Genomic DNA, 14,391 nt, shown 5'->3' with positions numbered 1-14,391 from the left:
GCTCTTGGGAACCAATGGGTCTGCTCCAGATGCATTTCTGAGTGTTTGAAAGCTGAGATTCCAGATCTACATCTGCATAAACTCAGCATAAACTTTGGAATTTTCCAGGTACAGAGATGAATGAATTGCAAAAATACCTTTGGGGGCAATAAGTCCTGGAGTGCTGGAGAGAGTACAAGGCAAGGCATCTATTTCTGTCAGAGCACTACCTGTCCTGAAAGGCCAGGCTGGTACTCCCCAAGCACTGCTCTCTGTGTCTGAGAAATGGAACTCATTACCTAGTGATGAGCTGTGACAGAGATGCTGCTCAGTGACTTTGCAAAGTCCAGTTTGAGTAAAGCTGCCTTGGATTGAGTCTGTGGAAGTCTGTGAAACAGCAAATAGCTGCAGCAGCAGCTGGCTCTCATTGCTGATAATGAACTGCACTATTGTTACTGTCATCACTCCATTAACACAAGCTCACTGTTGGCTTTGATTCATCTCCAGGTGCAGCTCTGTCAGTTACAGGTCATAGAATCCTAGAACCAAGCAGGTTGGAAGAGACCTCCAAGCTCGCCCAGCCTATCACCCAGCCCATGCCAATTGGCCAGGCCATAGCACTACAGAACAAGCCCAGTCCTCTACCGAGGATACTCTCCACTGACCATGCTTTGCTGTGGGTCTGGGGCTACTTCTTTTCTTGCAGTGGCACAAATAACTTTGGGTGTGATGTCTAAGGTACTTGGGTTAAAAGGTTTGCCTGCCAAGAGCTGAAGGCAGCCTGCAGGGAGGCTGCAGAGGGACTTTGCATCAGGGGCTCTAGGAGACAGCCCAAGGGGCAATGGTGTGGAGCTGAGGAAGGAGTTGCTGAGTGTGAGGGTGCTGAGAGTGTGTCCCAGGCTGCCCAGGGAGGCTGTGGCTGCCTCCTTGCTGGGGGTGCTGCAGGCCAGGCTGGATGAGGCCTTGAGCAGCTGAGTGTAGCTGAGAGGTGTCCCTGGGCATGGTGGGGAGAGTGGAGGGGATGAGCTCTGAGCTCCTTTGCAGCCTGAGCCATGCAGAGAATGCTGCAGCTGTGTTACTACTGAGATTGATCTTTCCATATTCATTAAAGATTATCCTCTTCTAGCACATTTGGCACAGAGAATCCCTAATGCAGCGTTGGGTCTTTTCAGTATGGCTTTGGTTTATTTTTCACTGTGGAACCTTCTTGCTGCCTGCCTTGATGTTTGGAAGCTTTTCTGCATCTGTGTAATTGCCAGGGAGCATTCATTATCTGGGAGCACAATGGAGTGCCAGCTTTTAGCAGACACCCCTAGGATCTTCTGCATCCTGATGAGCCCAAGGCAGGAGAGAAGCTAAAACTCAGTTCCAATTTTAATCCAGTGTTGTTAAGGTGTGTAGTAGTTTCTGTTCAGGAACAAGTGGGTAGGATGCCTGTGTCCTGAATGAGCATCTGCAGTCGTCTGAGAATGCAAATGGGAAACTCCTGAAACATCAAAGGCTTGACTGTGACAGGAGATCAAGGCACAGCTCAGCCTGATTTTGCTTGTGGAGGTACTTCTCAGCACAGACAGTGCTCTTCAGCAGCACCAAAGAGAGAGAAGTAGATCTTCATCTGTGACTTCTGCCATCCCACAACCAGGGTCGCTCTCTGACGAGGTGGCAGATGAAGTGCAGTAGCCCTGATGTTTTGTGAAGACATCTCCTTCCCAGCTGGCATGCTGGCAAATGGCACAATGCCCTTCCCTCCCAAAGAGACCGGTTGGGATGCTCTACCACTTCCTGCTGGGTAGCTTCTGAGCTGCACACCTTTTCTGGGATATGCCACACAGCAGCACAGGAATAAGGTGCTGCTTGCAGCAGAGCACAGCTTGAGGGAGCATAGCCCTTCCCCCAGGGAGAAGAGGTGGAACGATGGGTGAGAGAGACTCGTGTTCAGAGGTGGCAGCAAGTGCCTGTAGAGCAGCACTGCTGCTGCTTGTGCCAAGGATTGGGCACTTAGTTCATGCACAGGATGCAGCCTAGGGATGGTAGCCTGAAGTGCAAACCCAGGCAAGAAGCAGGACTGAACTAGCTGTGCAGTGTGCTTGGTGACACGGAGTGCTGGCAGCTGTTGTAGCATTACTGCTGCTGCTCCAGCTGCAGTGTGGTGATGGCAGACATCTGCTCTCTGACACTGCTGTCTGCCAGCTGAGCACAAACGAGGACATGGTTGCCCAGTGCAGGTTGCTACATCTTTAACTTCACAAAGTCTCTTCTGCTAGGATTTTAATATGTCTACTGGGGTTGGACTGAATTAGAGAATCACTGAGGCTGGAAAAGACCTGTACGGTCATTAAGTCAGCCATAACCCAGCTACCACAACCACTAAACCATGTCCTGGAGGTCCATATGTGCAGCTTCCTGATCACCTCCAGGAATGGTGACTCCAGCTCCCTGGGCAGCCTGTTGGAACCCCTCAGCGCTCTCTCACTAAAGAGGCTTTTCCTCATGTCCAGGCTAACCCTGGCACAACCAAACCCATGGCCTCTCACCCCATCACTGGTTGCTCAGGAGCAGTCCTTGGTTTCTTAAACTTCCATTTCCCCTTTTCTCCTCAGCATTATGAGAAGCTGTGAACCTGCTGTGATGTGCTGCTCTAAGGTAACATCATCAGGACATACACAAGGGGTGTTCTTCCAGCAAAGTGTGTGTTAGCTATGGGCCACTTGGGAGTGTCTTGTTGGTTTGAAGGAGTCTGTGCAGTGCAGTCTTTCCACTGCTGCATCCTGCCTTGGGTCCTCTGCCAAGACTTCCTCTCTCTTCTGCTGGCCATGAAGCACAGGCAGTTTACATCTCAGGGGAAAGGGCTATTCATCTGCCATGGCTGCAAATATAATCAACTGACTGATCAGTAATGGTAATGTGTTTGTCTAGGAAGGGAAATGGTCACTGGGGCAAGGAGAGCAGCTGGGAAGGGGAATGGTCACTGGGGCAAAGAGAGCAACTGGGAAGGGGAATGGTCACTGGGGCAAGGAGAGCAGCTGGGAAGGGAAATGGTCACTGGGGCAAGGAGAGCAACTGGGAAGGGGAATGGTCACTGGGGCAAGGAGAGCAACTGGGAAGGGGAATGGTCACTGGGGCAAGGTGAGCAACTGGGAAGGGGAATGGTCACTGGGGCAAGGAGAGCAGCTGGGAAGGGAAATGGTCACTGGGGCAAGGAGAGCAGCTGGGAAGGGGAATGGTCACTGGGCAAGGTGAGCAGCTGGGAAGGGGAATGGTCACTGGGCAAGGTGAGCAGCTGGGAAGGGGAATGGTCACTGGGCAAGGTGAGCAGCTACATGAGAACAGACACATAAAGCAAATGCACTGATGGCAATCTCACAAAATTAATGAAGCAGAACCAAGCAACTCAGTCCTCCTGCTTTTTGGCTCAGTAATTAAGTATTAATTGCTTTCATGTATTCTGTGTATTCTAGTGGAGACCTGTGAGGATGGCTAGGGGCTGGAACAGAAAGGCTGAGAGCCCTAGGGCTGTGCAGTCTGGAGGGGAGAAGGCTGAGAGGGGATCTGATCAATGACTAAATGCCTGAGAGTGGGTGTCAGGATGAAGGTGCCAGGCTCTGTTTGCTGGTGCCCAGTGACAGGACAAGGAACAACGGGGACAAGCTGGAACCCAGGAGCTTCCACCTCAACACGAGGAGACACTTGTGTGTGGTGAGAGTGCCAGAGCCCTGGAGCAGGCTGCCCAGAGGCTGCGGATTCTCCTGCTCTGGGGACTTTCCAGCCCCCCGGCTGTGTTCCTGTGTGCCCTGCCCTGGCAGGGGATCTCACTGAATGATCTCTGGAGGTCCTTTCCAACCCCTGAGGTTCTGTGATTCTGTCATCTTCTGTTGCACTGCTTCTGTAGCTGTGTAGCACAGAGGTCCTCTGGGGTTGCTGTGGCCAGGACGAAGCAGACCTTTTCTGAGCTGCACACTGTACCATTTACAACTCCTTTTAAGCAACCTCCTAGCACTTCAAGGCTCCCCACATGAACATTCTCTCTGCAGTTAAAGTGCTTATTAAAACTGGCTTATGAAGCAGCAGGGACCCCGAGGATCATTGCACTTCACGCTGCCATGCTGAGCTCTGGAGTGGAGAGCTGAGGAACCTAAGCACTCCTTGCGCTGGGGAAGTGCTGGCTTGTATTTGAGTTAAGGGTTGAACCTGTGCTCCAGCCAAGCTCCCAGCTGAGCTCTCCATCACAAGTTCACGTTCAGCAAGATGTGGATTTATCATCCTGATGGGTAGAAAAAGACCCTATGAGTAAATCAGGATTGCTTAAGGTAGAATAATAACAGATCAGTGTTTGTGTAGTAGATTGAAATTTGAAGTCCAAATCTGTACATGCAAAAGCCTCAGAAGTTGGCCACAAGGCTTGGTTTTGTTTAGCTCTGTGGCTTTATAGCCTCAGGGAGCTGGGGGGGTGCAGCCTGCAGGGAGAAGGCTCCAGGGGCACCTCAGAGCTGCCTGCCAAGAGCTGAAGGATCCTGCAGGAAGGCTGCAGAGGGACTTTGCATCAGGGGCTCTAGAGACAGCCCAAGGGGCAATGGTTTGGAGCTGAGGCAGAGCAGGCTGAGAGTGGAGCTGAGGAAGGAGTTGTTGAGTGTGAGGGTGCTGAGAGTGTGTCCCAGGCTGCCCAGGGAGGCTGTGGCTGCCTCCTTGCTGGGGGTGCTGCAGGCCAGGCTGGATGAGGCCTTGAGCAGCTGAGGGGTGTCCCTGGGCATGGTTGGGGCAGGTGAGCTCTCAGCTCCCTTGCAGCCTGAGCCCTGCTGGGATTCTGTGGCCATGCCTGCAGGAGATGCTGCTTTAGCACCACTCCAGAGAGTGCAGCTACCTGCTTTGCCTGAGCTGGTTCTGTTGCTAGGTGACCTTCTCCAGCCCTCTGATCATCTTTGAGGCCTCCTCTGGACCCTCTCAGACAGTTCCATGCCCTTGTGCTGGTGGCAGCAGAACTGGGTGCAGTGGTCCAGGCAAGGTCTCCTGAGAGCAGATAGAGGGAGAGAACCCCCTGTCTTTCCCTGAGTGGGAAATGCCTTTTTTAACATCAGTGGAAGAAAAGAGAGCCTCATTTCCCAAGTCCTCTGGCTTTTGGGTTGGGTGCAGGGTCTGGACCCACGTGCAGAGGCAGCATTCCCGTGCCCTTGGTGCATGCAGCATGTGTCCAGGCTTTGCTTTGGTGTTATTTTCATAGACTGGACTTTGACATAGTAGAGATTAGCACTGGAAAGGGAGGAGAGCATTTAATTTCCTGGGGAGCATTCTGCTCTCTGGCAGATGAGGGCTCCCACCAGAGCTGCTGTTCAGGCTGTTGAAGTATGCTTTAGGAGAGTCGAAGCTGCTGTCACTTGAACAAACCAGAGAGCTGCTGTCCCTGGAAGTCCCCTGGTGTCCCTGGGGTGGTGCTGGGTGGCAGGCAGCTGCTCTGTCAGCAGTCAGCGTTGCTCTCTCAGCTTCACAGCAGAAGGTGGTACAGCTCAGCCCTGTCCTGGAAAGCCTGGGGAGCAGGCACAGCCCATGACAGAACCGTGGCTTGCTTTGCCTTGGTGCTGCTGCTTCCTGGCTGGCCTGCTGCAAGTGGCTCTGCTGTGCACGACGAACACCAAGCAGCAGTCACAGCAGGTGTGTTTTGTTGCTGGTGCTAGGGGCAGCCAGCACAGCTCTACTGAGGGCAAGCCCTGCCCCACCAGCCCCGTGGCTTTCTGTGGTGGAGCCACTGCATCCGTGGCAGGGGCAGAGCTCTGCCTGTGGTCCGTCTGGACTGAGTGAAGCCCTGGGCAGCATTGCCTCTGAGCTGGAGAGAAGTGGGCTTGGTGGGTGGGCTCCTCAGTGGCCGAGGAATGGTTTGGATGGCTGCACGCAGGGGGTAGTGCTCAGTGACTCCATGCCTCCAGTTTCCAGCTGGACAAGTGGTGTCCCTCAGGGGTTGGAGCCAGATGACCTTTGTGGTCCCTTCCACCCCTGCCTGAGTCTGTGGTTCTACATGCACAATACTGGCAGCTGTATGCCGGTTGAAAGTCACACCTGAAAAGGTAATGTCTTTACTAACGTCTTTTCCTGCTGGGATCGCTAACTCAGTGGTCAGCTTGCTTGGTGTGATTGCAGCCACTCACCGCAGGGTGTCTGTGCTGAGAGAAACTTTCTCCAGCTCTTTCCTGTCTTGTTGCTGGACAGTGAGTGATGCTTGTGGAGGGCAATGCATCCCAGCTTTGAGCTGACTTACCGTGTCCCGGTGCTTATCTTCAGCAGCTCTCATAGCGAGAGCTTCAGATGAATGGGCTGCCAGGCTGAGAACCCGTGGGAATGACTGAGCTGCACTGCTGGGCTGTGATGTGTGCTGCTGGAGGAGTTCCTGCTCATGGGGCTGGGGCTTCTGGCTCAGCAGATCCACAGAAAAGGGCTGGCTACTCACTGAGTCACAGCATGCAGGGGCTGGAAGCGACCTCCAGAGGTCACCCAGTCCAACCCCCCTGCAGTCAGCAGGGACACCCTCCAATAGATCAGGTTTCTTAGAGCCTTGTCCCACTTGATCCTGAGTATCTCCAGGAGTGGAGCCTCAACTCCCTGCCTGGGCAGCATTCCAGCAGCCTTCTGGTGGAGAACTTGTTCCTTACACCCAATCTCAATCTGCTCTGCTCTCTTTTCAAACCGTTCCACTTGTCCTGTCCCCGCAGGCCTTTGGGAACAGTCCCTCTGCAGCCTGCTTGTAGCCCCCTTCAGGTCCTGGAAGGTCACTTTTAGGTCTGTTTGGTGTCATCTCCAGGCTGAATGCCCCCAGCTCGCCCTGGCAGCAGAGGTGCTCCAGCCCCTGATCGTCTTCCTGGCCTCCTCTGGACCTGCTCCACCAGGTCCATGCCTGTTTGTTGGTGGTTTCCCACCTTGTTGCATGTCGTACAGGTTGGTTTTTACTTTGCTACTCGTTGGTGGGCACAACTCAGGAGCAGAACAACTTTGCCCTTGAATCGTTGCCACCAGGAAAATATATACTCTGCACCTCTTAAGCTGCCCTGAGAACTGAGGTCAGCCCTTCTGTGCTGCTGCAGGGCAGAGCAAGAGGCAGCTCAGCAGCTGATGGATCTCAAAGTAGGTAGTTGGTGATTAGCATTATTTATTTATGGGGTGTAAATGTGCCTTTTAATTCTGCACGCTGGGAAAGCTGGGGAACATTACAAGTAGGTGAAGGAAATGAACACTGACTGAGGAGCTGCCAGCTTTTAATTATGCAAATGAGCAGCACTGCAGAAGAATGATTTAGTGAGCTGCTGTGCTCAGAATTGCAAACCTGGCCCCACAATTGTCTCTGCAGCCAACGCAAGTGAAGTTGTGTAACCTCTCCCTGTAGGCACTGGCAGCTAATGAGCATGAGCACAAGTGTCAGAGGTCCTAAAAGACATCATCTGCTGTGCAGAGTGTGGGTCAGGGTGGCAGAATGAAGCATTGCCAACAGCAAGAGAAGGCTCCAGGAGCACCTTAGAGCTGCCTGCCAAGAGCTGAAGGATCCTGCAGGAAGGCTGCAGAGGGACTTTGCATCAGGGGCTCTAGAGACAGCCCAAGGGGCAATGGTTTGGAGCTGAGGCAGAGCAGGCTGAGAGTGGAGCTGAGGAAGGAGTTGCTGAGTGTGAGGGTGCTGAGAGTGTGTCCCAGGCTGCCCAGGGAGGCTGTGTCTGCCTCCTTGCTGGGGGTGCTGCAGGCCAGGCTGGATGAGGCCTTGAGCAGCTGAGTGTAGCTGAGAGGTGTCCCTGGGCATGGTGGGGAGGGTGGAGGGGCTGAGCTCTGAGCTCCCTTCCAGCCTGAGGCATTGTAGGGTTCTTTTCTCACTGACTGTTGCAATAACAGCATTAGAAAAGGGCATAAAGATCTTTGTTCAGCCTCACTGATGGTACAGGGGGGTCTTGACTCCTCTGCTTATTCCAAGTCATGGGAAGCCCTAGATGCCTCTCATGTCTTTCAGCTCTCTCCTCCTACAAGGCTGTGACCAGCCTCCAGTCAATAATGGGAAGATTCAGATGAACAAACAATGCCATGAATAAAGCTGAGCAGGGAATCTTTGCAATGGAAAGCAAGAACAGTGTTGCAGGCAGTAATTCCTCCACAGCAGAGAGCCTGCCTCATCAGGAGAAGAGCAGGACTGAAAAAGGCACTTCTTATCTTGGAGTCACTGAATCCAGCAGGGTGGAAGAGAGCACCAAGCTCAGCCAGCCCAGCCTAGCACCCAGCCCTGCCCAACCAACCAGACCATGGCACTAAGTGCCCCAGCCAGGCTTGGCTTCAACACCTCCAGCCACAGCCACTCCACCACCTCCCTGGGCAGCCCATTCCAATGCCAATCACTCTCTCTGACAACAACTCCCTCCTCACATCCAGCCTAGACCTGCCCTGGCACAGCTCCAGGCTGTGTCCCCTTGTTCTGTTGCTGGCTGCTGGCAGCAGAGCCCAACCCCACCTGGCTACAGCCTCCCTGCAGGCAGCTGCAGGCAGCAATGAGCTCTGCCCTGAGCCTCCTCTGCTGCAGGCTGCACACCCCCAGCTCCCTCAGCCTCTTCTCACAGGGCTGTGCTCCAGGCCCCTCCCCAGCCTTGCTGCCCTTCTCTCCACACCTTCCAGCACCTCAACAGCTCTCTTCAATTCAGGAGCCCAGAACTGGACACAGCAGTCCAGGGGTGGCCTGAGCAGTGCTGAGCACAGGGGTGGGCACAAGAACCTCCCTTGTCCTGCTGCCCACACTGCTCCTGAGCCAGCCCAGGATGCCATTGGCTCTGCTGCCCACCTGGGCACTGCTGCCTCCTCTTCAGCTCCTCTCTGCCATCACCCCCAGCTCCCTCTCTGCCTGGCTGCTCTCAGCCACTCTGGCCCCAGCCTGTAGCACTGCTTGGGGTTGTTGTGGCCATAGTGCAGAACCCTGCACTTGGCCTTGTTCAATCTGATCCCATTTACTTTCTGTTAAGACCCATTCTGCTGTTCCCTGGCTGTGCCCCATCCTGCAGAGAGGTGAAATGCAGCCTTACAGCCTTTCTGTTTAGAGCTGCTGATAGCAGTAAGGTTTGCTCCAGGCTGGTGGTGTTGTAAGCCCAAGGGCTGTGCTTGCATTTGGTGCCATGAGAGTTGCTATTGCTTAAGAAGTCTTCTGTAAGTCTCCTGCTACACCTTGAGTAGGAGATTGTCAGAGTCACATTGGATTAGGCATGAGTTAAAAGCTCAGTGTCATTTTGGGTGTGATGTTGGTGCTTACCCCATGAGTGCAAATCAAACCCAAACAGGAATCGGTGCCTTTTGGAGGCTGGCTCCTGCCCTTCCCATGGCAGCACTTACTCAGGGTGGCTTGTTCTGTACTCTGCAGTGTCTTCAACTGGAGTGATGGAGCTGTTTGTGCCAGGCCAGAAGAGGCACACTTGTGGCTGCAGCTCTAGAAGCATTTCTTTACCAGCTGTAGAATCATAGAATCAGCCAGGTTGGAAGAGACCTCCAAGCTCATCCAGTCCAACCTAGCACCCAGCCCTAGCCAACCAACCAGGCCATGGCACTAAGTGCCTCAGCCAGGCTTTTCTTGAAGACCCCCAGGGACGGTGCCTCCACCCCCTCCCTGGGCAGCCCATTCCAATGCCAATCACTCTCTCTGTGAAGAACTTCTTCCTAACACCCAGCCTATACCTACCCTGGCACAACTTGAGACTGTGTCCCCTTGTTCTGTTGCTGGTTGCCTGGGAGAAGAGGCCACCCCCCACCTGGCTACAATGCCCCTTCAGGTAGTTGTAGACAGTAATAAGATCACCCCTGAGCCTCCTCTTCTCCAGGCTGCACACCCCCAGCTCCCTCAGCCTCTCCTCATAGGGTTTGTGTTCCAGGCCCCTCACCAGCTTTGTTGTCCTTCTCTGGACATGTTCCAGCACCTCAACATCTCTCTTGAATTGAGGAGCCCAGAACTGGACACAGCACTCCAGGGGTGGCCTGAGCAGTGCTGAGTACAGGGGCAGAATAACCTCCCTTGTCCTGCTGGCCACACTGCTCCTGATGCAGGCCAGGATGCCATTGGCTCTCTTGGCCACCTGTACTGCCGGGCTGCACTCCCTGTGTGTGGACACAAATTGATTTTCTACTGCAGCCTACAGGTAGGGGTGGACTGGAGTGAGTGTTTCTTGGGGTTCAGGGCATTCCTGCCCCTGCTTCCTTCAGCTGAGCTAAGTGTGTCACCCTTGGTGAACCTGGCGCTCCTGAAATCTCTCTCCTGATTCTTGCAGGTCACACTTTGCAAACTGTCCTGGCTCTGCTGGGACAGCAGCAGGCCAGCTGTGGGTTGCAGGCCATGGGCAGCTCCATGTCAGCCTGCACAGCTCACTTGAGGTGGCTCCCAGGTGTGTCCCAGACATCAGCATCACCACCAGTGTGAAGGGGAAGAGGGAAGAGCCTCCTGATCTTGTTTCTCCTGCTGTTGAGGGCTGTCCTCCTGGGTATTGCCCCTGCTGGGCTTTTGCTGGGCTTGTAGTTGTATAAATGTGTCTGGTGTTGATGTTGTTAGTAATTGGCTGTTTCGTTAGCTCTGTGTTCTTTTCAACCTTCTTGTCCCTGCCTGTGGTTGAGAGGTTGGAGGAGGTGAGCTCTGAGCTCCCTTCCAGCCTGAGCCACTCTGGGATTCTCTTTAGAAGCATCCCAAGTGGCAGAGTGGAGGGGGGATGATGATTCTATTCATTACATGATTATTCATTCTTAGCATGCTGTGAACCTCATTGTGCAGTGCACATTGCAATTAACTGCGTTGAAGAGAGAGCAGCCACAAATGTTCTCACTAAGCCATGATGGTATCAGCTCACTGCAACCCATCTCTGTGCAGTGGTAATTTCATCGAAGGGCAGCGTTAGAGATGTGGACAATTACTGTCCTTCTATGGACAGTTGTTCCAGTAACTGTTCCGTGAGTACTGGCATCACAGGGAGAAAACTGCATGCCTCAGCTGCTGCCCTGCCTGCAGCTGTAATGAAGCCTCTGCAGCAACCTTATTGTATTGACCTAGCAAAAAAAATGGCATCCTAATTAACAGCATAAAGCCAAGCAGAGTGTCAGTGAAGACATGCTGCCTTGGGCCTTGGTGACACTGCTGTCAGAGCTGCTCTTCATGGCCCACAAGGAAAAGCAGATTCATAGAACCACAGAATGGTTTAGGTTGGGAGAGACCTCAAAGCTCAGCCAGTTCCAACCCCCCGACATAGGCAAGGACACCTCCCACTAGAGCAGGTCACTCAAGGACTCATCCAGCCTGGCCTTGAACACCTCCAGGGAGGTTGTGGAGCACAGAATCACAAGATCGAAGATCACATTGGGTGATTCTGTGCTTCACAACCTCCCTGGGCAGCCTGTGCCAGTGTCTCACCACCCTCACTCTAAAGAGCCCTTTCCTAACATCCAGTTTCAATCTCCCCTCTGCCAGTTCAAACCCATTCCTCCTCCTCCTCTCATTACCAGACCTTGTCAATAGTCCCTCCCCAGCCCTCCTGGAGCCCCCTTCGGATCCTGCAAGGCCACTCCAAGGTCTCCTCCAAGCCTTCTCCTCTCCAGGCTGCACAGCCCCAACTCTCTCAGCCTGTGCTCAGAGCAGAGCTGCTGCAGCCCTCTCAGCATCTTGGTGGCCTCCTGGACTGGCTCCAGAAGTGCTGTGGAGTCTGTCCTTGGAGAGATGAAAAACCCATTTGAATGTGGTCCGGAGGAACCTGCTGTAGGTGTCCCTGCTGGAGCAGGGTATTGGACAAGGGCATCTCCAGAGATCCCTTCCAGTCTCAAGTATTCTGTGGGATGCAGTGAGCTCTCAGACCACCCTTCAGATGCTTTTGAGTCACTTAGCAGCTCCTGGAGCAGCTGATCCCAATTCCACTGAACAGAAAACACAACTGGCAGGTACCAAACTGCCCATGAGGGCAGTAGGCATCTACACTGACTTCTGTTCCCAGTACCAAATGACAAGGGGATGTGGCTGTTGTCATACTGGGACAGCAGTTAGTGGCCTAGGGAACAGATACAGCAGGCAGAGTTGCTATGGTGCCTCTGGCTGTCCTTGGAAAGGCTTCAGTGGGCAGTGCCATAGGGAGGGCACTTTGCAGTTGTCAGCTGTAGCCCAGGTACAGCTGCTCAGAGGAATCTGCTCTCTCCTGCCAGCATTGTGAATGCAGGTCTACGACCCTGGCAGTCTGCTCCCTCTACTTAATGTCATCTCCATTAACTCAGTGCCATCTTTTGCCTTTCTTTCTGGAAATCAGTTTAGGGTGCCAGAAGAGAAGAAGCAATTGAGCTGCTACAGGAGATGCTGGCAGTGAGCTCTGTGCGTAGCTGTTTGACGCCGACAGCTTCCCGAGCCAATCCTCCCTTCTGTTCCCAAGGCCTTTGCAGGAGCCACAAGCCACTTGCTTGCCACCTCCACAGTTACTACAATGGAGGAAGGAGAAGAGGTTTAGCTTGCACCTTAGAAAGACATTCTTCACAAGGGGAGTGGAATGGGTAGTCCAGAGGTTGTGGGTGCCTCCTCCCTGGAGGTGTTTGAGGCCAGGCTGGATGGAGCACTGAGTAAGCTGGGCTAGTCGAGAGGTGTTCTGGCCGTGGCAGGGGGTTGGATTAGATGGTCTCTAAGGTCTCTTCCAGCCTAAGCTGTTCTGTGGTTCTATGTTTCTACTGCTGTAACAAGCTTCTTGTTGACACCCCGAGGCTTGGTTCTGGACCAAGGCTGGGCTGTAAGGTACTGTCTGTGTGTTCTGTAGGAGAAATGCTGCAGCTCTTCTAGCACTGCCTGCCCTGGCAGATGTTTCTCCCTGCAGAAGGTAAACTTCCAGCTGAAGCCTATGGAGAAAAGAATAAAGTAATATTCCAACTGTAAGCTTAATTAATGGCACATGCTGGGTACAGTGGCTGCAGAATGAATGCCCTGCGGTAGGGGCACAGGAAAAGACAGAGCTGGCCACAGCTGTGTAACTGCCAGGCTGGGTGGAGAGGGACAGCTGGCTCTGGGAATTCATCTCTGGGGGATCCTGAGCTGTGCTCCCTTGTGAGCAGATTGCTTTTTGAACAGTGGAGATGGAGAGATTTCTTTCTGTTTTCTCTGGATGCTGTTGTGAGACTTTCCCTGTGAGTTACTGTTTCTTCTCTGTCTTTTCGCCCCTACAACTCATCTGACTGCTGCCATGCTCCAGTTCTGCATTGCAAAGCTCCTTTATGGTTTTCCATTCTGTCTATGAAGTAAGATTCATGGGCTGGAGCAGCTCTGCTGTGAGCACAGGCTGAGGGAGCTGGGGGGGTGCAGCCTGCAGGGGAGAAGGCTCCAGGGGCACCTCAGAGCTGCCTGCCCAGAGCTGAAGGCAGCCTGCAGGAAGGCTGCAGAGGGACTTTGCATCAGGGGCTCTAGAGACAGCCCAAGGGGCAATGGTTTGGAGCTGAGGCAGAGCAGGCTGAGAGTGGAGCTGAGGAAGGAGTTGCTGAGTGTGAGGGTGCTGAGAGTGTGTCCCAGGCTGCCCAGGGAGCCTGTGGCTGCCTCCTTGCTGGGGGTGCTGCAGGCCAGGCTGGATGAGGCCTTGAGCAGCTGAGTGTAGCTGAGAGGTGTCCCTGGGCATGGTGGGGAGGGTGGAGGGGCTGAGCTCTGGGGTCCTTTCCAGCCTGGGCCAGTCCAGGGTTGGCGGATCCCAGCGCATCTCTGTGCCTGCAGCAGTGGTTGGTCTGTACTGACCCAAGGTGACCCCTCCATGCCCGCAGCGCTGCTGCTCTCTCTTCCCAGATAACCTTCATGAGGCTGTGCAAACCAGAGCTGTCCTTTGCTTACCTGAGCTTACATCTTTCTTTTGCAGATGACCCGAGAGCAGTACATATTAGCAACACAACAGAACAGCCTCCCGAGGACTGAACAGCCTCAGTTTTACCCAGTGGGGATATATGGGTGGCGAAAGAGGTGCTTATACTTCTTTGTCCTTCTGCTGTTGGTTACCATGATTGTTAACTTAGCAATGACAATATGGATTTTGAAGGTTATGAATTTCACAGTGGTGAGTATCACAGCAACTTTATGTATCCTGTTTCTTGAAGTAGTAACTTGTAGCCTGAGTTCTTCTTAACCATGTTACTTAGAAATCTGCTGTCGGGTTGAAACGTGTCCCTGCTCTGAGCCTGGCTTCAGGTGCTTGTGCCTCTGGTGTGTCTGCTGCAGTGGATGCACCTGGGCCCCATCTCTGACTTTGGGTAATCACATCTGCTGAAAACACCTGGAGCTTGGGTTGTGTTGTTCAACTGGCTGAGAGCATCGTAGTCACTGCACCCAGCTCCTATTGCTGCTGGCAGCAGCCGGCAGGAGTTTGCTGTGTCTGCTCTGTGCAGTCCCTGCTAGCAGGAAGCAGGCTTAGCTGAGTCGCCTTAGGGGGCTGTTCCAGG

The 14,391-nt window shown here is 53.5% G+C and overlaps 1 protein-coding gene across 14 annotated transcripts in view; it reads left to right on the top strand.

The window, feature by feature from the left end:
- SGCZ (sarcoglycan zeta) overlaps positions 1-14,391 on the top strand; it is a 165,021-nt gene that overhangs the window by 83,776 nt on the left and 66,854 nt on the right. For 4 of the 14 annotated variants that reach the window (XM_064149351.1, XM_064149354.1, XM_064149340.1 and 1 more), the window contains exon 2: positions 13,815-14,009. In XM_064149351.1, the coding sequence (XP_064005421.1) occupies positions 13,815-14,009 (195 nt within the window). Of the gene's footprint in view, positions 1-2,579; positions 2,623-5,565; positions 5,623-6,763; positions 6,898-10,077; positions 10,107-10,235; positions 10,446-12,737; positions 12,850-13,814; positions 14,010-14,391 lie in introns of those variants that run through there. The other 10 variants (XM_064149342.1, XM_064149346.1, XM_064149348.1 and 7 more) reach the window with 10 other exon arrangements.

The sequence above is a fragment of the Pogoniulus pusillus genome, chromosome 9 (assembly GCF_015220805.1).
Source record: "Pogoniulus pusillus isolate bPogPus1 chromosome 9, bPogPus1.pri, whole genome shotgun sequence".
Lineage (NCBI taxonomy): Eukaryota > Metazoa > Chordata > Aves > Piciformes > Lybiidae > Pogoniulus > Pogoniulus pusillus.
This window is presented reverse-complemented; position numbering and strand designations above follow the sequence as displayed.